This window comes from Anabrus simplex, chromosome 5 (assembly GCF_040414725.1).
Source record: "Anabrus simplex isolate iqAnaSimp1 chromosome 5, ASM4041472v1, whole genome shotgun sequence".
NCBI classification, from domain to species: domain Eukaryota; kingdom Metazoa; phylum Arthropoda; class Insecta; order Orthoptera; family Tettigoniidae; genus Anabrus; species Anabrus simplex.
This window is the reverse complement of record NC_090269.1, coordinates 262636656-262660252: the sequence shown is the minus strand read 5'-3', so window position 1 is coordinate 262660252 and position 23597 is coordinate 262636656. Positions and strand designations below refer to the sequence as shown.

General features: G+C 39.0%; 1 protein-coding gene across 3 annotated transcripts in view; it reads right to left on the bottom strand.

The window, feature by feature from the left end:
• RanGAP (Ran GTPase activating protein) overlaps positions 1-23597 on the bottom strand; it is a 232050-nt gene that overhangs the window by 181783 nt on the left and 26670 nt on the right. For all 3 annotated transcript variants that reach the window (XM_067147370.2, XM_067147371.2, XM_068227612.1), the window contains 2 exons: positions 21741-21920; positions 14422-14556 (listed from right to left, as the gene is read on the bottom strand). In XM_067147370.2, coding sequence (XP_067003471.2) covers positions 14422-14556; positions 21741-21920 — 315 coding nt within the window. The remainder of the gene's footprint in view (positions 1-14421; positions 14557-21740; positions 21921-23597) is intronic.

Sequence of the window (23597 nt, the reverse complement as noted above, 5' to 3'; positions counted from 1 at the left end):
CTGGACAGTGTCACAGAATTTAAGTACTTGGGTAGTATAATATCCAAGGATAACTTAGCTAAATATGAAGTAAATAGTCGAATCAGCAAAGCAATACATTTTTACCTCCAAGTAAGACAGCTACTATGGGATAAACAAGTACCACTCAAAACCAAGATGACACTGTATAAATCATACTACACCCCTATCCTCACATACAGCCTGGAAACCGCTACATTAACAAGAAAGGACTACTAAAAACTCCAAGCTGCAGAAAAGTTCCTACGCACAATTATCCAGAAGACCAGGAGGGATAAAATCAGAAATGAAAAAGTCAGAGAAGACGTAGGACTAGAAGACTCCTTACTCCAGAAGATCCAAAAGGCAGGACTGAAGTGGTTTGGTCATGTGAAAAGAATGAGTGCCAACAGGTATGCAGGAAAGGAGTATGAAAGAGAAATCAGGGGGAAAGGGACCAGTGGGCAGACCTAGAGAAAAATGGATGGACTTAGTGAAGAAGGATGTAGAGGAGAGAGGTCAGAATTGGGAGCGGATTGTGAACGAAGAATGGTTCATGGACAGAACAAAATGGAAGGGTCTCGTATACCACACCTGGGAAACTGTAGTTGGTCAACGATGATGATGATGATAAGGAAACAATAGCAAATACAGTGCTCAATTTTATAAACCATACTCTGATTAATGCTCATGTACCCATAAATAGTGACAATAAGGGAAATCCTCAGAAAGTTGAAAACTTCTGGGAACTTCTTGAGTAAACCATCAGCAACATCCCTAAACAGCATCTCCAGACACCACACAAGTTGGCAATTTACCATCCTCTTACACAGGTTTACACACCTTACACAGGCAGTTTGTAAGACAAATAGGTCTGTAACTCCTGGCATATTTAATGATCTTTGCCAGGCTTGAGGACAGGAATGACTATGCCCTCTCGCCACTGATACGGAAAATCACCCTCCATCCAGATTCGGTTGAACACATAAAGGAGATATATAAGACTGTCCTCACTAAGGTATTTTAACATGTGGTTATGGATATTGTCTGGTCCAGGAGACGTGTCCTTGCAAAGCGCTAAGGCACTGCGGAGTTCCCACTCTGTAAAGGGCACGTTATAGTCCTCTGAAGTTTGAGTGGCAAAACTGCGGTGATGATGTTCCACCTCCCACTTCAGAGCGAGGAAACCACGATGGTAATTCCCGGAGTCAAACACATCTGCGAAATGGCTAGCTAGATCGTTAGCAATCGAGAGTGGTTCAGTGATGATATTGCCTGCAATGGAAATTCCTTGTACAGAAGATGATCCCTGGATACCTGAAATACATCGAAGTTTAGTCCACACTTGAGATGATGGAGTTTGTGATGTCACAGACGACACATCTCTCCCACGAAGCTTTCTTACTTTGGCGAATAAGAACTTGCACCTTGGCGCGGAGTTGCTTAAATGTTACCAAGCTGGCCACAGTAGGCTGTCTATGATAACGTGTATGACCTCGACGGCGTTCTTTGATAGCTTTGCCATTTCTTTGTTCCACCAAGGAATGAGTTTTCAGCGAGGAGTCCCTGAGAAGGAAGGAATGGACTCCTCAACAGCAGCAAGAATAACTTGTGTAAATTATTTCCTCGCCGACGGTCCGCCTGAGATCGTTATTAAAGACAGCTAGTGATGTGTACTTTGGCCAATCAGCATGTTTAAGAATCCATCGAGGGGGAGCTTCGACGATTTTTGTTTCAACTAAGTAAGGATGATGGGAAAATGGTCCCTGACACAGAGATCGTGTGTATTCCACCTAAACAGCAGAACTTATGTCTATGCAAGAATATGTGCCGTAACGTACACTAAAGTGAGTTGGTTCCCCTGTGTTCAAATTACATAAATCCAGCTCTGTTACTAATCTTTCCAGGTCTCGTCCCCGGGGACAAGGCGTCTCAGAGCCTTTCTCTTTTGCAGGGGAAGTGTGGGAGTGCCCGGGATGGGCGCTCTTCTTCGCCGCCTTCTCTTCTAGTTTAGATGGGCTGGGAGACGATTTCCCGCCCGGGTCAAGGATGCCACGTCCGCCGGCTGGGGCACAGCTTTCGCCGATCTCTTAGGTGGGGGACTTAGCCTTCCCCCCTTGCTGTGCCGGCTTAGAACTGCCAGCTGGCACAGACTTCTGGTTGGTCGAAGGTGGGGTGGTAGCCCACTTCAAGCTTTTACTCTTTGCGACGTTGCTCTGAGGAGCAACAGTCGCCTTGGGCGCAGCGATCATCATGGGTGACGATGTCGTGAAAGACGAACCTGGGAGACTCTGAGCTATCATGCTATAGTTGGGTGTACTGACAGGTGTATTCATGGAATTAAAATTACACCGCACTTCCTGTTAGGAAGGACCATCCAGGGTCTTGATCTCCTGGATCTTCTTGTCACGCAAATAAGTTAGACTGTTCCGATCCAGAGGAGAATGAAAACCAGAGCATTATTATTATTATTATTATATTATATTTGCCTTTATTTGTAGTGGCGAAGTTAGGACTCATGGTCCTCTCTTACACTTAACCACACTTCATTAACATTGTACATCTGAGAGCAATATTCATAATCTTATCTTAAAACTACCATTACAAACTAGAAACAAAATATGAAACAAAGTAACAAACTCTATAAATATTCTTAGTCATGTCTTAAAACTATCGTTACAAATTAAAAGTTGATTGACACTAAATACCATAAGCACAGTAAACGTACATTCATACACACATTCACTCTACCAGATTCATTCAGCCTGGCGGCACACATCGAGGAGATGCTCACAGCAAAACAACTTGAAGGAATTTAAGGATTTTATGGCTCTAATGTTGTGGGGGAGAGAATTCCATATTCTAGCTCCATTTGCAACAAAGGAACGGCTAAATGCTGCTGACCTGCTGAGAGGGATAGCAAGTGTACTGCCAGAGCGTGTGTTATGCTGGTGGAAAGAGGATAGGAAATTGAGTTGTGAAGATAAGTAGTATGGGATATTCTCTTTTAATACTCGAAAGATTAATACTGCCACGTGGAGGTTTCTATATTGTTCAAATTTTAGAAGGGAAAGTTGTCGATAATCAGGGGTAACATGAACATCATAGCGTAAGGAAAAGATAAATCTAATACACAAGTTCATAGCACGTTGTAATCGGTTTAGTTGTTCTCTCGTGGCATCAATTAGTACTACTTCACAGTAGGAAAATATAGGGAGGATAAGAGTATTTATAAGCCTAATTCTCATGTTTAGTGGCAGCATATTTTGATGATATTTTAGTGGGTGAAGGGATGCGTACAGTTTTCTACAGATATTTGTAATGTGCTCTCCCCAGTTAAGATTCTCGTTTATAATTACACCAAGATTTCTTACCGAGTTTTTGTACGGAATAATTTTACCAGATAAAATTAGTGGAGGAATGTTTTTGTTTTTTGCCGCACTGATTTGTTTCGTCTGCCCAACAATAATAGCTTTAGATTTTGATGGATTAATTAAAATACAGTTTTCATGAGCGTATGCACAGATATTATTTAAGTCAGAGTTCATATAACCTATTGCTTGATTGATGTCTGAAATTTTGGAATGATAATAGATCTGTAGATCATCAGCATACAAGTGGTATTTACAGTGTCTTAGCCGTGTCGATATATCGTTAATATAGATAACAAAGAGAAGTGGTCCAAGTACAGAGCCTTGTGGTACTCCTGTAAATTTCATGACCTATTCTGAATAATTACGCGTTGTTTTCGTTCCGTAAGATATGAGAGAAAGGATTCTAGAGCTGTCTGTCCAAGGTGAAGCGATTTCAATTTAGCAACCAGTATGTCTATATTTACTGTGTCAAAAGCACTGCTAAAATCAAGAAGTGTAAGTAACGTCACCTGCCATTCGTCCATAGCGCGTCTCATGTCGTCTGTAACTTTCAGCAGGGCAGTGGCCGTACTCTGTCCCTTTTTAAAACCCGATTGTAAAGGGTCAAGTAGTTTGTATTTATTTAAATAGTCGGTTAATTGAACGTGTACTATGCGTTCAAGAGGCTTGGAGAGAGATGAAAGTATACAAACAGGTCGATAATCTGTTATAAGTACAGGTGAGGAAGTTTTGGGAACAGGATTTATAATGGCATTTTTCCACATTTTTGGAAAGAGGCCACTTGTGAGGCACGTGTTGTATATATGAGTAATGGCAGGAAGAATAATGTCAATGATGTGTTGTATTATGAGATGGGTATTTCATCAGGTCCTACATCAGATGATGTGATTGATAATACCTTGCGTTTCACATCAATCTCTGTGACTTTCGCGAAATTCAAAGAATGGCCTATTTGGTGGTGGCTGGTTCAGAAGAGATTTTATAGTCTGTGATAATGTGTGTATTTCCAGTTTAATTTTTACTTCAGAAAAATGAGCATTCAATCTCTCCAGAGAGATGTCTGGATTACATGGCTGGGGCAAAGCTTTCCCAATTCCAATGGAACGAAGTTGTTTCCAAGTGTCTGACACATTTAAATTTCCAGCCAGGTGATTTTAAAAAGAAAATTTCTTATTTCGAATTATTACTTTAATTCTATTCCGAAGTCTCCAATACTGTTCAAGCGCTCTGGAAGAGTGTGTGCGTCTGTAGAGCCGGTGTAACGCGTCACGGCGAGACATCGTTTGTTTAATGTCATCAGTCAGCCATGGAGGAGGAGGTCGGGAGACTTTGGCCGTATGCTAAGGTGCATGTTTATCAAGGAGACCAAGTATAAGTGAACTTAAAAGTTTCAACTTTCTTAGTGCACTCCTACGGAGTTGTGCACTCCTCCGCGCTGTGAGCTACTCGTCCACATGTACCACATAGACAACAACAAGATACCGCATGTCCGAATCGCTGGCATTGACAGCATCGCATAGGAGGCAGGGTGTACGGACTCACATCACAAAGATAAGTTGTTACCTTGAATTTCTCTGGTAACACTGACAATTTGAAAGAGACAATGAAGGCACCAGTGGCAATGTCTTCACCGCTGACCTTCCGCATAATGCGCCGGACGCGTGTCACGCCACGGTTCTTCATGTCTTCCATCAACTCATCTTCAGAGTTTAAAATAAGGTCGCAGTGAAAGATGACTCCGTGAACCAGATTCAAGGATTTGTGCTCCTCCACAGGGATTTCACCAAAGTGGTCGCACATAAGCAACTGACCAGCTTTCAGTGCTGTACAACTCTTTAATAGCAAACTACCGTTGCACAATTTCTTGAGATCCTCTAGTTCCAATATAACTGGTCCGTTATTGGAAATTATAAATTTTCCAGCTAACTCATTCCTGGTTGCCACTGTTTCGCCCTCGTGTGCTAGGTTAGGGTCATCAATTGGTACCTAGCACACCTAGCAAGATGCTGGCTAGTGCATACCGTGGAGGCCACTGCGTAGGCTACTTAGAGCCACCGGCAGTGCCAATGCACTATGAGAGACTTTGTCACTTTACTAAAAATACTCATTCGGAACAAATATTTCAGATTCCCTATGGGAATCAACATCTATATCATCCTCTAGTTCGCCGTAGACGCCTTCAATGTGTCTACTAAAAAGGATCGACTATACCAGCTCAAAATCATGCCCGACCAGAAACCTAGGGAAGCTGGATCCCATTACTTTACGCTGCGCATATTCCCAGGGAGTTAAACCTCTCAAGGAAGCAAAAGTTAAAGATTTCAGTGGGGAACCACCTTGGGATGGGTGACTTCATTTTGAAGCCATGCCCGAAATCATCATCCCCGAATGCCACCCACTCTGATCAGGGGTCTCTGTAGCCGAACCAAGCAGCCAAGGCAATAGCCACCTGGTCATAGCCGGTACTGCCCGGGGTCCAATGTTGGACGATGCCTAATACAGGATGACCGAGACAATGAGCACTAGGACTCCCTTCCTCCAGTCACCCGCAATAACATGTACTCCATAGTGTGTACATTGCACTAAATATAGCAAGAGAAAAAAAAAAAAAGAATAATTAATAATAATATGTCCTGGCATTCGGCTGTGCGGGGACCTGTATTGTCAAGCGGATACTACTGCCAGGGTACATGGCGCTCCCACCCGCAAGATTCCTGGGTGATCAAATGCGGGCTTTTGGGCGTAATCACACACGTAAGAGGCCCATCACGCACATGAAAAAATTTTGAAATGGTGTACAACTAACCCTCAAAAATCTATAAAAAATAAAGAGGGGACCATGGCTACATGACCCTTTTAGTCGCCTTCTACGACAGGCAGGGATTACCTGTGAATGTATTCAACCCCTCCCATCCACAGGAGGTCCAACACATTATACCAGACCGCAATCCATGTCTGTGTCTAGGTTGCCCCTTTTAGTAGCCTCTTACGACAGGCAGGGGATACCGCGGGTGTATTCTACATGTGCCTCCCCCACCCGCAAGGGGTTGTGTGTTTGGTCCGCGAGAGGTATTTTATTTCCCTCAAGTCCGCCGGCAAGCCGGTTAGGACGCCCCTATCCGCCATCTGGAACGCGCCACGTGGGAGTATCACCTCTCCCCCTGCTACGCCAGCGTAGTAGGTTCATGGGTGCATTGAACAAACGAAAGGAAGCATTCCAGAAGTACAACAGCAAGAAATCACCAGAAAACCAAACATATTTCAATGAAACTAGACAACGAGTAGCCAAAATCATCAGGCAGGTCAACAGAAAACACTTGAAGCAACAACTGGCCTCAACTGAAGATAACTTTCGTAACTACAACGTACGAGATTTCTATAGGGAATTCGGAGGAGAAGTCCGGGGTATGCTCCTCAAAACTTGGCTTTCAAAAGATCAGATGGAAAACTTGCACTCAGTAATCAGGAAAATTGTCAGGAACTAGCACTTTACTTCGCTGATCTCCTCAACCGTGCAGAGCCCCTCACAAGATTCCCCCAAGAACCCCCAAGGTACACTTTCCCAGACTCTCCACCACAGACAGAGGAAGAAATCTGCGGCCACCATCCTTAAACTTAAAAACAATAGGACCTCCGGAGAAGATGGCATCTTCGCGGAACTTCTGAAAAATTTTGGACCTAACTCCCTCAAGGAACTCGCTCAAATCATTACAGATATCTGGCAATCGGAAGAATTACCTCAGAGCTGGAAGTGCGCCCTCATCCACCCATTACACAAAAAGGGAGATAAGACTGTCGTGAACAATTACAGGGGCATTTCTCTTCTCCAAGTGGCATACAAAATTCTTTCAGCTTGCCTTTTGAAGAGAACACAAGAACAACTTGAACGAAGTATTGGCGAATATCAAGCAGGCTTCTGCCCTGGTCGCTTGTATGTAGAACAAATATTCAACACTTAAATACAAAGCATTGAGGAACAAACCGGTCATCTGCATTTTTGTTGACTTTAGGAAAGCGTATGACTCAGTTGATCGACAGTCTCTCTTCGTTATTCTTGAGGAACTGGGGCTTGACTCCAAGACCCTCAACCTCATCAAGGCAACACTCACTGACACTATCTCCAAAGTTTAATTCGTGGGGGAGATCTCTGAACCATTCCCGATTAAAACTGGCGTCCGATAAGGTGACGGCCTATCTCCGCTTCTTTTCAACCTCGTCCTAGACAAAGTCATCCGCGAGTGAGAGAAGACATTGAAAGACATGGGATACTGGCGCCCCATACGACTAGGACGACCCAATGACGGTGCTGAGATATCCTGCCTTGCTTTTGCAGATGACCTGGCCATACTGACAGTTGATGCAGTCAAAGTCATTAAACAAATTGAAACCTTCAGCAAATGTGCTGGAAAGGTTGGCCTACAAATTTCCTTTGAAAAGACATAGTTCTTCTGCTCAAAACTTGACATCCAAAATTTGAACACGACATATGGGCAAATCAACCGAGTACCACACTTCAAGTACTTGGGAGAAATACTTAAACCAATGGGAGGTGAGAAGACTGCCCAGAAATTTGTCTACAAAAATTTCGGAAAGCCTACGGTAGGGCTCACAACATGTACAATAAAAAGTGCTTGTTCTGGCATGTAAAGATCAGACACTATAATACAGTAATCAAGCCCGAAGTCTTATATGCCAGCGTGACCCTTACGCTAAACGGGAAAGGTGATAGAAAACATTTTAAAAGAAGAATCCTGAGAAAAATTCTCGGCCCCCAATAAACAGAAGATGGTTATAGACTGAGGTCACACAAAGTGACAGAAGAGCTTTCCAACATTGCAGCAGACATCCGCAAAAGACGTCTAAAATTTTATGGACACGTCCGCAGACTGTCGGCAAGTAGACTGACACACAAGATTCTCACCTACATAGAACATCTAAAAAATATTCCATGGGTACTGGAAGTGAAGAAAGATGTGGAAAAAGCCCAGATGAACTCAACTGACACCATGGACAGAAACCTCTATACGAAAAAAATTAATGGATGGAAATTGCAACCAGAGAACGAAGTGAAAAAGATTTGCTTTACGTACCACTAACGACTTTTACGGTTTTCGGAGACACCAAGGTGGTGGAATTTAGTCCCGCAGGAGTAATTTTACGTGCCAGTAAATCTACCAACATAAGGCTGATGTATTTCAGTACCTTCAAATACCACCGGGCTGAGCCAGGACTGAACCTGCCAAGTTGTGGTCAGAAGGTCAGTGCCTCATCTGTCTGAGACATTCAGCCCAGCTGGTATCCTTTTTTAAATACCTTGGAGAAGTAATTCTTCCTTCAGGGTTAGACAGTTTGGCTAATACAGAAAGGGCCTCAAATTTCAGAGGGCATTTAGACTAACATGGGATCATTACAATAAACAAGTAATGTCACGTAATGCTAAATCAAAACATTACAAAACAGCTGTCCTATCAGAATCTTCTCTTCAACATGTAAATCAAGTTGCTTCCAGCCGAATTTCACTCGAACTTTGATACGGCAACTTTAGCCATAGACCTTCTTGTTATTATGTGGTTAAGGCCTAGTTTGTCTAATTTATAAAATCACTTTAAAATTACTAGTGTAATATCATACCAACTTCAACTTTTTCTTCGCAAATATTTTAAATGAAGTTTTTAATTGTAAATTATTATTTAAGAACTCTTAACAATTTCTCACATTGTATAATTTCACTCTAATCTTATATTCTCATGTTATATTTTTTACCATGACAATCCAGGATCCTGATTTTTATCTTTGAGTATGAGTGTAAAAAGGCTAATGATGCCCTTTTAAAGGGCAAAACATGTCCCTCCAAATTTTAGTTTAATAGGATGTAAGTCCTAACTTTGTAAATTCTATTGTATTGAATAGGTTGATCCTAATAAATTTTGGTATCTTAAATTGACATACGTTCGAGTCGTCCCACTGCAAATATTCATATAACCAAAACTATGTTACAGGCCATAGGCATTTCCTGGTTACAATACAGATAGTCCTATCCAGCAAAAGCAACCATGAACGTGAAGAAATACGTCAGTGAAATGCAGGAAGATATTCCTATGGCTTTGAATGAGTGCATACATGCAGTGTAGTAATACAATGCGTACACCACGTTTATTAGTAAGAAAAATATGCAACGATTATACAGGGTTTATTCAATGTATAACTATATAAGTGTTAAACAACTGTATAAGGGTTTTTTATTAGTAAGACAGAAAATGTATTACATACCCATAACAACACATGGAGCAGAAACCTGGTTGATGACAAAATGAGACGAGAGCTGAACACAGACAGCAGGTGCAGAAGACAAGAAAAAGAAAGCAACGAATGAGGAAATATGGGAAGAAATTAAAGTGGAAAAGATATAAAATAAAGAGAAGCAGGGTTGGCTGGTATGGACATGTTAAAAGGATCAGTGACAAAAGAATGCCAAAACAGACATTAGAAAGGCAAATGATTGGGAAAAGAGGCTGAGGTCGACCAAGACTGAGATGGAAGGACTTAGACCAAAACAGTGTATGACAGCAGGACCTGGACTGGAACACAACATTGAATGGGAAGTGGTGGAATGATAGCGGAAAAAAATGGAGAGGAACCATATTTGTCCCTACCTGGCTGTAGCAGGAAAATGGGAATTGATGATGAAGATAACAGGAATGTTCACCGTTTGAGCAATGACAATAATCTTCACATGTGGATTGCATTAACTATCTCAATAATTTAATTTAAAATCTCAGCAGTCAGAGTTTCAAACAGATTAAAGAGGGAGATAATAGTCAAAACGCATTTTAAAAAACCTATTTAACAGAACACTACTTATATACACTCAACTCCCGAAGTATCGTAATCTGATCAACCGCGTTGCGGCTTAACCACGATATCAAAAAACACTAAAAATGCACGAGTGTTAGAAATTACAGTAATACAGAATTACAAAGAGTTGGGATAATATTGCCAGGATGATGGTCTCATCACCGAAAAACTTGTTTTGAGAAACTTGAGAAGCAAAATAAAGAAGTGTTTCTCGGTACAAAAGCAGAAAACCTTGACTGATTATTTTCAGATACAGTAAAGTTAGGTAGTCCGAATATTTTTCTTTGCCTTATTAGTTTTAACAAAAAGTGCTGTTTAATTTTCTATTTACCGTATTTCACGCCATAAGCGTCGCACTTTTTATACCAAAATTTTCGAAAAAAATTGTAGGGTGCGACCATTATACGATGAATATTTAATACCAGTATTTGTATTACTCAAAAAATGTATTTATAACTAAATTGTATTTGATACAAATTTAAGATGCACGTAATACTCGCGTTTATACATCAAAATAATTAAAATAGTCTAAAACAAAATTCATAATTTTTCGCAACAATTCGGCGAACGTTTTTACAACCTGAAAATAAAAATGAACGTATTAAGTTAATTTGTCATTAATTTGAGTATTAAAGTTAAAATATTACACTTGCAAAAAATTATCGCTTTGTTGTGAAATACGGACTTACCGGTACGCAATTTATTCCAAATCTTCGGTGTCGCTATCGCAGGTTTCGCTATCTGATGCGCCGTCCTTGCCTCTGTTAATACCAGTATCAGATTCTTCATCTCCCTGCCACATTGCGTCATCTTCGGAACCGTCTAGTGCATTCGAAATCCCAGTCCTTTTGAAGCTCTTGGAGACTAGTTCAGGTGGTATAAGATCCCAACTCTTCTTCACCCACGAGCATAACAAGTCCAAGGGTGGACGCCTGATATTTCCGGCGGGCGTCAATTGCTGATCGCCGCTCATCATCCACTCGTTGTAAAATCAACATAAGTGGTCTTTAAAGTGTTTATTAACACATACGTCTAGTGGCTGCAAAGCAGATGTCAGGCCACCAGGAATGACTATCTGTCGTGTCTTATTTGTAGTGAGAATTTGCTTCACTTCGTTCACGAGGTGACCTCGGAAACTATCTAAAACAAGCAGAGCTGGTTGTTTTAGTAGTGCACCGGGTCTTCTATTCCACACAGTTTTAACCCAGTCTAGCATGAGTTCTACGTCCATCCAACCCTTTGGTTGCACTCGTACATGAATTCCACGGGGAAACGGTATATTCTTAGGCATCGTTTTCCTCTTGAAAATGATGTAAGGCGGCAACTTTCTCCCGTCAGCTGTAATGGCTAGCATTGCCGTGCATCGCAACTTCTCACTACCGCTGGTTTTCATTAATACACTCCGTGATCCTTTTAGCGCAATAGTGCTGTTGCGAGGCATATCAAAAAAGATTGGAGTCTGATCGGCATTACCGATTTGAGAAAGCAAGTACGAAGTTTCCTTGCGCAAACGTATGACAAATCGGTGAAAATTTACGATCTTGTCCGTGTAATCAGCAGGCAACTTTTGGCTTAGTGTTGTTCTCCTTCGCACTGACAGATTGTGTCGTCGCATGAACCCCTTAATCCACCCACGAGTCGCCTTAAACTGAGTTACCGGTATGTTGTGTTTGCGCGCTACGTCCTGTCCCTTAATTTGTAACATTTCATATGATACACTGCAGCCATTGTTACGTATTTCACTGACGTACCTAAACACTTCGTCAATTATAGGAAACTTCCCTGTTTTAGGACCTCTAAATGCGCGTCTAGAAGGGTTTGTGCTTTTTAGCTTGTTTTTTACTTTCCGCCAGTAACGCACCAACTTTTCACTCACAGAAAATTTTCTTTCTGCAGCTCTGTTCCCGTGCTGTTCAAATAAGGCAATTACGCTTAGCTTGAAGCCCGCAGAATAGTTTCTATATTTACCCATAATCGCTTATAAATGCTTCACACGTTAATGTTTTGCGATATAAATGACTTTCCGTAATTGTTCACTATTAAAACAAATTATTTCTGCAAACACCCAAAACACAAATTAAAAACTTAAATTCTCATGCACACATGTCTACAGTAATCATGTAAATCTGAAACAAATAAATGCATCTGTGATCTGTCCATTTCAGAGCAGCCAATACTGTTAGGCAGCAAGGAAGCATGCAACAATTTATCAGTTTAGCTCGTTGGTTGCGACACACTACTGCGCTTGCGCAAAGCTCGCAAACCGGAGCTCTAGCTAGCGCGGTGTAGATCTACTGTATAGTTGACTGTATTCCGAGACGTCAGTAACAAACATTCATTTTTTTCAATTTCTTTTAAACATACGGTAATTAGGTTAATATTTCTTCCCAGTTATTGATGATTTTACATTACATTACTGACGAGTTTATAAAATAAAACTTTAATAGCATTGGATAATAATTATCTTGACTGCTTGGATAAAAGTTTTCATCCCATGCCTGGACACTTATGACGCAGTAGTAAGATAAGAGTCTAGCGATGACAACTGAGACATCGTAAATAATTCGGCTGAATAATTCCGTGGAAATCTGCGTTATCGTCTTGGATTTCACTTCGTGTGCAATAACACAAGAGCCGGCCCCATGGTGTAGGGGTAGCGTGCTTGCCTCTTACATGGAGGCCTCGGGTTCAATTCACGGCCGGGTCAGGGAATTTTACCTGTATCTGAGGGCTGGTTCGAGGTCCATTCAACCTACCTAGCCGGTATTTCCTGGCGACGTTGCCGATAAGCGATAACTTACAGCCTTACGTATTTCAAATGGGAACTCATAATATGTAGGTGGTGAATAAATAGTACACTGTCTCGCGACCACGTTGTCAAACTGCCGATAGCCTACCGGTAAGCATAATATGTAGGTGGTGAATAAATAGTACACTGTCTCGCGACCACGTTGTCAAACTGCCAATAGTCTACCGGTAAGCCATGCGTCGTACATATACCGGTATTATTTATTTATACGTTGTGCAACATGTCGCAAACGTGACTGTGTTGCCAAATTGCCCATAAACCATACACGTATTTAAATTGCGCATTCATGTGCAACTTACGTTGCAGTTCCATTTACGTTTTAACCAGATTAGTGAACAAAATTTGGACGTGCGACGATTATGTAATTAAAGGTTTAAAGTCCGATTTTTGTATTGAAAATAAAGGATGCGACGATTACGCGGTGGCGACGATTATGCCGTGAAATACGGCATTAATTGTGTTAAGTGCTACTTTTACTGCAACGTATTGGGTGAATTAATAATAACAATACAGTAGTATCGTTTATTATCATTTTAACTGTACTTTCAGTACACCTGTTCTATTTTTAACTTTTTGCGGGTTAACCATGATTTTACTTATCTGGGAAGCCTTAACCCTACATTATCCCGGTTAATCGAGAGTTGAGTGTAACACAAGAAAACTGACAAACTAATCAGAACTGCAATACTAATATAATAAACAGGAACAAACAAGACAAAAGAAAAGGTAGTTATAGATACAAAAGTAAACAAAATGGAAAGGATGTTTCATATGACAAAAAATATATGCAATAAGAAATCTCTATCCTGGAACTTGAACTTAAGACATTATCAAACAGTGGCCCAGCAAGAAATTTTGAGAAATAACTATGCTCAAACAGACAGCTATATTTAAAAATTGAAAAACTGTCAACTGTAATGAGGAAAAGAAGACCAGTTTTTTGGACACATTTATAGAATGTGTAACAATAGACTAACTAAACAAATCTTCAAGTTACTGAACAGTTACAAATCCAAGCCAACGTGGTTCATTTAAATTGAAACGGATATGAAAAACGCTGGAATTAAAACAGATAGACAGAAAACAGAACACGTTTCTGAGAAGTAACATGAAAGGCAGGATTTCAGGAGAGAAAGAACTTAACTGGAAAAAAATGGACTCAAGAGAAAAAGGAACATCATTCTCAGAAAATGAACGAAGTTTGGAAATGAAGAAAATTAAATGCAAAGAAACCAAAGCTGATTTATTGTACCCTCAAAAGGGTTATTCAAATAATAATAATAATAATAATAATAATAATAATAATAATAATAATAATAATAATAATAATAATAATAATAAAAAATAGGAGACCTGCGCAATATTAAAACTAGATACTGATCTTACCTTAAAAACTTCTGCCAGTGCTGTGGCACCTTCATTTTCAAGTCTGTTTCGTCCTGCAACGAAAACTTTTAATGCAAGAGGCTGTCCAGCTTCTCTACTTTTCTGGTAACAATCAAGCAATCCTCGGGACAGCATCTATGACAAATATTTATAAATTACAATTAGAATACACCACCTCAGTTCGAAATAGCACAGCTACAATAAGAATCTATTAAAAGGACATAAATGTCTTTCATATATATATATATATGTAATGACTAGACTACTGTAAACCAACAGGCTCCTCCACTTTCGCATAAGGAACCACATGCATTTGTCTGGACGGTAATTAAAGTTTATCAAATGCCTGGAGGTTATTGAAATGGTGTGTTCACATAAAATACTTGAAGTTGCACGGACAGGTAAGATGACAAAGGGTGAGGTTTGTGCAGAGTTAGGCAAAAGCAATCTCTGCTGAAACTAATACGCGAACGTCTTTCCTGATGGGGTCGCACTTTACACCATTCTCCATTATTCACAACCAGGGTACAAGGCTACATTGCTGGGGAACAATCTTGACAAAGACATACGAATGCATTTATAAGAAGACATTGGAGGGGAAAAATACATAGAAATGAAGAGAACAGCCATCAATTGGATGGCATGAAACCACTTCGTGGCAGCACAGCAGTCCTTGGACTGAATGCTTCATGACGACAGTGACAGTATGTGTAGCAAAAAAATGTTAAAAATCTATGAATGTTAGATCAAATTATTCCACTCAAAATGAAAAATAGCACTGTTTATCAGTTAAGTACACAAGTTTAAACAGCCAAGGATCTTCAGTTTATCCTAGCTATTTTTGGGATCACTGGAGCTACTCTGGCTCGTTTTGGTTTTTGGCCAAGCGTTTGAAAATGGATGCCCTTCCTAGTAACATACGAAGTAAATTCCTATCACCTGATATCACTCCTCTTTGAAAAGCTCCTGAATTAATTGCTATGTATTTAAATCCATTAGTGTATAAATGAAATTATACTGAAAATACAATAGTTATACTAATGAATACGTACGAGTAGAATCTATTACAGTATGTCGCTATAATGAACACCGATATAACAATATGTTCAAATTCGCAAAATTATTTTTAAGCCCCTTGCCTTTTCTCTATTTAATGTGTGTTATAATTTTTCATTTTAACAAATTTCAACATTTCAGCATACAGAATAAAAATTTAACCCTTTTGCATGTATTTAATTTCATTTTTTTCAAAATATCACTCAAATTCATCGTTTTAATCATCAGCACTTCACACAACACGTTCCTGTGCGGCAACAGGCAACAGATACGCGAAACTAGAGATTACAAACATCAGGGGCAGGTAAGAAAACTGCATGACGATTCTGATTAGTGGGTTGTCCACCCAACAGCACATGAAGCTTACGATGAGTTTCTTAAAACAAATGTATATTTTATTCAGTTTTGAAGTACATCATTATGTAGAATTAATTTCTTGTAAATAAAACACAAATTAAAGCCCATTTCCTATCATAGCACTGCCTCGGAGGGAGACAATAATGTCAACATACTGGAAGAAATGCAGGTGTTCAGTGCTGAGTGGAGATCACTGAAAGAAGAAATAATTATTGCTAACTGCTTTAGAAAACCTGGAGTTGTTTATGCAGAAGGTGACATTACAGAAAGTGAAGCGTTTTCTTTGAACAACAATTTTGCTTTACGTTGCACCAATAGAGATGGATCTTATGGCAACGATGGAATGGGAACGGACCAGGAGTGGGAAAGAGCCTGTAGTCTTAACTAAGGTACAGCCCCAACACTTGCCTGGCATGAAAATGGAAAACCATGGTAAACCATCTTCAGGGCTGCCAACAGTGGGGTTTGAACCTACTATCTCCTGAATGCAAGCTCACATTACTTAGTTGTAAAGCTCACAGCAATTCAACATTAACTGCATGGAAAACTTACTTGGTAAAGTGTTTGATAATGCAGAAACAGAGGAAAACTGGAAGAGTGTGTGCTCATGTGAAAAGTTGGATGTGCTAACAAGTGTGAATCTTGCCAACTACATCAACGGGTGACGATGAAATTGTGGCAGATATTATTATACATTATGAGTGAAAGAAGTCCAGGTGATGACGAGGTGGAAGTTGAAGATGTGCCTCAAAATGTTTGACAGAGTCCGACTCTTGTGCAGGCAACAAATCTGGCATGTAGTTTTCAAGATTTTCTTCTGCCACAAAGTGAAGTGCCAGAATCTCTCTTGAATTAATGTGCAGTGTTTGGTGACTATCTTGAATGTTCTTTTGTGTCTGGGAGTGTTCAGATGAAAATCACAGACTTTTTCAAGAAACTAAAGTCCAGAACATAAGTATACCAGAACAACGTAAAATTTGATATGCTGAAAATTTACAGAAACCCTCTTGCAATTACTGTGCATCATTACTTTGTGTGCATATATCCTAATTTTCTTATCATCTAATAGATATTAAGCTGTAAATGTACAGTAGATCCTGCAATAGATATAACAGGCGAGTTCTTAGGAACTAACTTATTTCATTTTAACATTTATTCTTCTTTTCCTTCTTCATGTGCCATGTCCTCGCAGAATGTTGGAGATCGGTAGCATGACCTGTTGTTTGTTCGTAACTGTTCTGAATAGAGTAAGCTTTGTCAAACTCAAACTACTGGCTCAAGTTGCAAAGCCACGATGTCCTTTTTCGCCCCGGACGACATTTTACATTAATTTTTCCTTGAGTATTACGTCTGGAATGGGATATTAAATATTCCACACCATATAACCAAAGTGTTCTAGCTTCCTTCTCTTGACGGTAGTGAGAATTTCTGGCTCATTGTTCATACGGTGTAAAATTTCTATATTGGTCATTTTAGCTGTCCAAGGTATCTTCAGCATCCTTCAGTATGATCAAATCTCAAATGCTTGCAATCTCTTGCACAGGGTCTCAGTTAGTGTCCAAGCCTCAAAGCTGTATATAGTAGAATGCTGAAAACATAGCACCAGAATAGTTGTGTCCGTGGTGTAATGAAAAGGTCACAGCTTGTAAGAAGTTTTAAGTTTCTGAAAAGAAGTTCTGGCCTGCTCAATTCAGCATCGGATCCCAGGAGCAAGGTCACAGTAATCATTAATGTGGCATCCCATGTATTTCAATGCTGCCACTCTTGATATCTGGTCCTTTCCTGTTTTGAGACTACCCTGAACACCATCTTCATTTCTATATATTTATCCCCGCCAATGTCTTCTTATAAATGCATTCGTACATCTTTTTTGAGATTGCTGGCTTCAGTGACAACATTAAGTAGCTCCTGTAGATCCTAGAGATTGGTTGTAAGTAGGACAGTGTTGTCATTGACATACCTGACATTTATGATAACTCCATTAACCACAAATCCTTGCGTCTTTCCGCAGAAAGCATCTCAAAAAAATCTTTTCTGAACAGATGTTGAAAAGGATTGGTGAAAGAACGCAGCCTTGGTGATCTCCTTTCAAAATCTGATACTTCTCCTGAGACACGACCATCAACATGACCATTAATTCTTATGCCAGCACTCTGGTTGCAGCATAATTACCAATAATTTTTGCCCATTAAGCACTAATTCTCAAAGAATGTTCATCGAGTTCCTTATAGTGGGTTGTATAAAAGCTTTTCCATAGTCTGTGAAATAAGCAAAAACATAAACATTAATTTCCTGGCACTGTTGGACTAATACTTGCAGACTGAATAATGCCTCTCTAGTAATAAAGCCATTTCCGAAGCCGAACTGTAAGGTTCTGATATTCCCCTCATATTTATGGTAAATTCTCGAATGCAAGACCTTTAAGAATATTTTCAGAACATGGCTCATCAAACTAACTGATCTAGATTCGCTGCAGAATTTTGCACTGGGTTTCTTCGCAACATTACACAAGTTGATTTGATACACTTCGGTGAATACTGTTGAACAGAACAACCTAAAATGATGGGGATTTTTTTTTTTCAATAAGTTTCAATATCCATACCTACCAACTTTTAGAAATAAAAAAATAGGAAGATATTTTAATTCTTGGATTTCATCACAACTATTCCGCCACAGTCTAGGTGAAAATAAGACAGGTTAGAAGGCATACATATCTACAGTTAGAGTGCGAATTGACAATTAAATTTAAAATTTAAAATCTTAAACTACGAAAACATAAAAATGGTTACAAGAAAATGTATGGCCTACCTAATCATTCTTGTTTATGACACATACATACGAATAATAATGTATCACACCAACACACACAACAAAGTGCATAGTAATTCTCTTTATTAGACAGTAAATTGAACGGAAATTTAATTTTATAGGTATCTCTGAACGCTTGGAGATAACGCTTATGTTTTTTGACCATAACATGAGGAGAAAATACCAGAAAATGTCACCGACACAACTCCCTGAAATACATGCAACTCATTAAAATTATGAAGTAAGAATGAACACAAATGTACAGAAATACGTGAAACTACCACATACAAAACAGATTAATGTGTCTCACAGATTATTAACATACGATTTTAACAGGGGGGAAAGCACAGAACCCCAAGAAAAAAAAATGTGGTCTACAACTCCAACAAAACTACGCACAGAAACGATGTTAACAGTGCACGAACCACGCAATAACAAACTCATTCTTTCAATTCGATTAACTCAGTCGCCAGCACCCGCTACCCTCTCTTGCTTGTAGGACGATTTCCGTCCCGAATCCCCAGCTGTAAAGCACACGATACACAAAGGCGATGGACGATACATTCGTGACGTAAAGCATAAAATAAATACTCTTAAAAATGGGGTTGCGTAAATTACGCAAGCACATGCGAATTTATCCTTTATCCTAGGGGAAGATTATTCACCATACTGGTAGTTATATTGGTAAAAAATAGGAAGAAGTAAGAATAAATTGGAAAATCAGAAGATGAGTTTACAAAACAGAAAGTTTCCTGATAAATCTGAAGGGCACACATCTCATCAGGGCCTGGAGCCTTCCCATTCTATGCTGTTCTCATGACATACTCCACTTCTGCAAATGTGATATCCATACCATCCTTTGCCCAAGCGCATTTCTGTGGTCCACAAAGGTTTTTTTTTTTTTTTTTTTTTTTAACATATTTCTTCCATTCTTTCAATTTCTCTTCTGTACTCTACAACATGACACCATTCTTAAGGACACTACTACCCTTGTGTTTTATGCACTGGTTACATGTTTCACTTTCTTGTATATGTTGAGAAAATTATGTTTTGAATTCAGTAATTCTATTTTGTTGCATTTCTGAGGTCCCCAAAATTTTGTTATACTGGTATTTTACTATATTAAATTACTCCAGTTATAAAATGAAGTTAATATTTGGTAACAGTTAAACAACATCTAAGACTGGAAGCTAGACAGGATGATATGAGCACATACCAAGGACCAACACTATTTAGTCCTTTTCTGCATTTAGCACGTCAAAGATTTCTCAAACATGATTGCGATGATTTCAACCACCTAATTTTAGTCAAATATTTTCCACAGAATAATTTATTTAAATCTACAAATATAATGTAATGTTTTCAAATTTTAGATTATGTCATTTAAGAGGTTAAAAAAAAAAAAAAAAAATCATATATATCCAAATAATCCTAGTTTTTTTTTCTCTTCAAAATATAGTGGCAGGACGTTGGGGTGGGGGTATTATTTGCATCGGGGTTTGAACAGTGCCCCCGACATACAGAAATCTGGAGCTGGCATTTTTCTACCAATTCTGTTATCATCAAAAGCGAGAGGCATGCTGTGTACATATTGTGTCATTTTAAGTTATATCACGTGTTGTGGGCTGGTGAGAGTTCATGTTACAGGCCATTCACAGCTAAAGAAAAGCTCCACATTATTGAAGAGGAAGAGCAAATCGGTAATCATGTCACGGGAAGAAATTATGATGTAGATGAAAGTTCCATATGTGATTGTAGGAAAAATAGCTTGTCTTGAACAAAGAGTAACCGACGGGCATTTCGCGGGCGGAAATCAAAAACAAGATATGGGAAGAATATGTGACTGAAAAGAGACACTTTAAATAGTCATGAGTGAAATTTGTATGCTTAGTGTAGCAAGAGTTGAAAATTACGTGTCGTAAGGCTAGTCATGCATGGATCACACATTTTCAAACAAAATAATTTAAGTTTTTGTAGGAAAACTAGTATTTTGTAATGTCTCCCAGGCAGTTATGAAGAAAATATTGTGAATTTCTATAGATCTAATATAAATTTGTGGCACAGAAATTCGTATGTACTCTTGCAAATTGGTAATACAGACCAGATGTATTTGTTGTACTGCAGTGTTTACGGTTTTCAATATTAAAATTTTAAAATGTCATGCAATTACAAAAATATTTTCTTCTCCAAAGTTTCCCTTTTCAAAATTAAGATGTAGGAATTATTTGCGTATATACAGTAACTGAACTATGAACATAACATGTGGGAAATACAAAGGCGGATCAAATATAAACGGGAATTTGAACGTACCGCTGTTGTTAGTAATAATAATAATGATAGTAATAATAGTACCCTTTATTTAGATCAGATGTCATTGTTGATGCAAACCACAACGGTCAATTGTTGAAAGACAAATATTTTTAATCTTACTACTGTTAGCAAATACCTTTCGTTTCCAACACGCGATTTTAACTTAAATCATTCACCCATGCGTTAATATGTGTAAATATATCGCTTCATATGAGTAAATGTGGAAGGCAATTTTAAGTATTTTGCATATATGTTCTCTCATTTCATTAGTTAATTCGTCCTTACCCATCCTCATTTACATTTATTAGTTAATTCGTCCTTACCCATCCTCATTTACATTTATTATTTAGTCAACGATGGCATATGTAGGTAGTGATAACAAGAAGAGAAAAGAGGAGGACCTTTGCACTCTACCCACTATCCAAGCGACCACATGACATGGGAGGCGAGTATTAGGACTTTACGACTTGAGCAACTACCGGAGCTGATGAATGGGTAGAGCAAAAAAGGATGGAAAAATATTATCCGTGAAAGGAATCAATGGAATGATCGTAAAAAGTAAGAAAATCTCTTGACAGTTCTCTTCTACTAAAATGAAGTACTAAGTAAGTACTTCAACCCTTGGTTACATCAGTAAGTGGTAAATGCTTCAAAAATGTTAAAAACTTGCCATATAAGACTTTTCAACATTCTTACTCCACTTATCTGCAATTTTTCTCAATATTTTAGTTTGCTATAGAGTTAACAGGAAAACAATGATTACCCAAAACTCAAGTGAGGATACCCACCTTGCCACCAGTGACACCAAGACCATTATTGTTCAGTTTCAGAGTTTGCAATGAGTAACATACAGAACTTCTCAGAAGTGAAACCAGACCTTCTACACCAACAGGGCCAAAAGCGTTGTCACTAAGATCCAGCTCTGTGAGAGAGGCTCCAGCCAACACAAGTCCAGCACCAAGAAATTGCTGAAACACACAAAGTATTATTACAACAATGTATAATTGAGGTAGAAAAACTAACAAAGATATCTTGAGGATGGAAGGGGAAGTGAAGCCTTACAGAAATTCTCAAATGTCTTGTATTTTTCACATTTACTCAAGAAAGCTTTGAGTCATATCGTAATACACCCCAATGTTGAGAATTCCTCAGGGCGTTCTCTCTTTTCTCACAGCTCTGCTGTAAAAGTTTCAGTAGACATTATTTCTTATTTATAGTAGAGGCTATGATTTTAACTTCATAAAACACAATGCTTATTATGGACAATAATCCGTTAATATAAGCACAAAAACAAAAATTCAATTAACTTCCCTCAAATGTACTATTTATGTTTAATGTACAAGCAAAAAATTTCTAGTTATGTTATCAAAATGACAAGTAAGCATTCCCTGTCCAATTTTCAATGGTTTGCAGCAAATGTTATTAACTTTCTAAATACAAGACAAGAATACTTGCCACTTTTGTATATGAAAATAATAAAATCTTTTTCAAACTATCTGACACTACCTACAAGAGGAATTATGATAATATTTTTGAAAACATAAGCCATGTTTGTCAATAAAAGAAACAGTAACTCAATTTGACAGTTTGAAATATACCTACCGTAAAATATACTTTATGCTTTGGAAATCACTATCTGAGTAGAAAATGAAAGAGAACCACAAAAAGACGTTTGAAAATGATAACATTAGGAACAACTGGTTGACTTCATGAAAGAAAAAGATATAGCCATACTTGGACTGTGTGAGACGAAGAAGAGGGGGTATGGGAGAGATTCCTCAGAAAGGAGGATACAGGCTGTATTACAGCAGAGGACCTGAAGCAAAAAATGGAGTGGCCATCACACTTAGAAAATAAATCCAAGAATATGTGGAGTCTGCAAAATGCATCAGCGATAGGATAATGGTGATGAGACTCCAGTTTGAAAATGGCACGAAAGATCTATTTCAGTTGTATTCCCCACAAACGGGTTGCATAGAAGAACATCTAGAGGACTTTTTAGAGGCAATGAGAGATAGACAGATCAGGAAGTGCTAGTGATGGGAGATCTAAATGCACAAGTTGGAATGGAAAGACAAGGAAAGGAAGATGTTGTAAGGCCCATTGGATATGGAAATGTAAATCCAGAAGCCAAGTTGATGGTGGATTTTTGCATGAGGAATCAAATGATTGTTGGAAACCCCTGGTTTAGGAAGAAGAACAGTTAGAATATTACAAGGTATGGTTGGGGAGACAAATTTTTTTTTTCTATTTGCTTTACGCTGCACCGACACAGATAGGCCTTATGGCGACGATGGGATAGGAAAGTGCTAGGAATGGGAAGGAAGCAGCCATGGCCTTAATTAAAGTACAGCCCCAGCATTTGCCTGGTGTGAAAAATGGGAAACCACGGAAAACCATCTTCAGGGCTGCCGACTGTGGGGTTCGAACCCACTATCTACCGGGTGCAAGCTCACAGCTGCGAGATCCTAACCGCACGGCCAACTCGCCCGGTGACAGACGAACAAAGACCATGATTGATTACATAATCATCGAGAAAGAACACCGGAAGAACCTTTTAGATGTTACAGCCATGACTGAATAAGCCTTTGGTGGAGATCAGAGAGTTGTGATAGGAAAACAAAGTGGGAAAGATTGAAAAAACC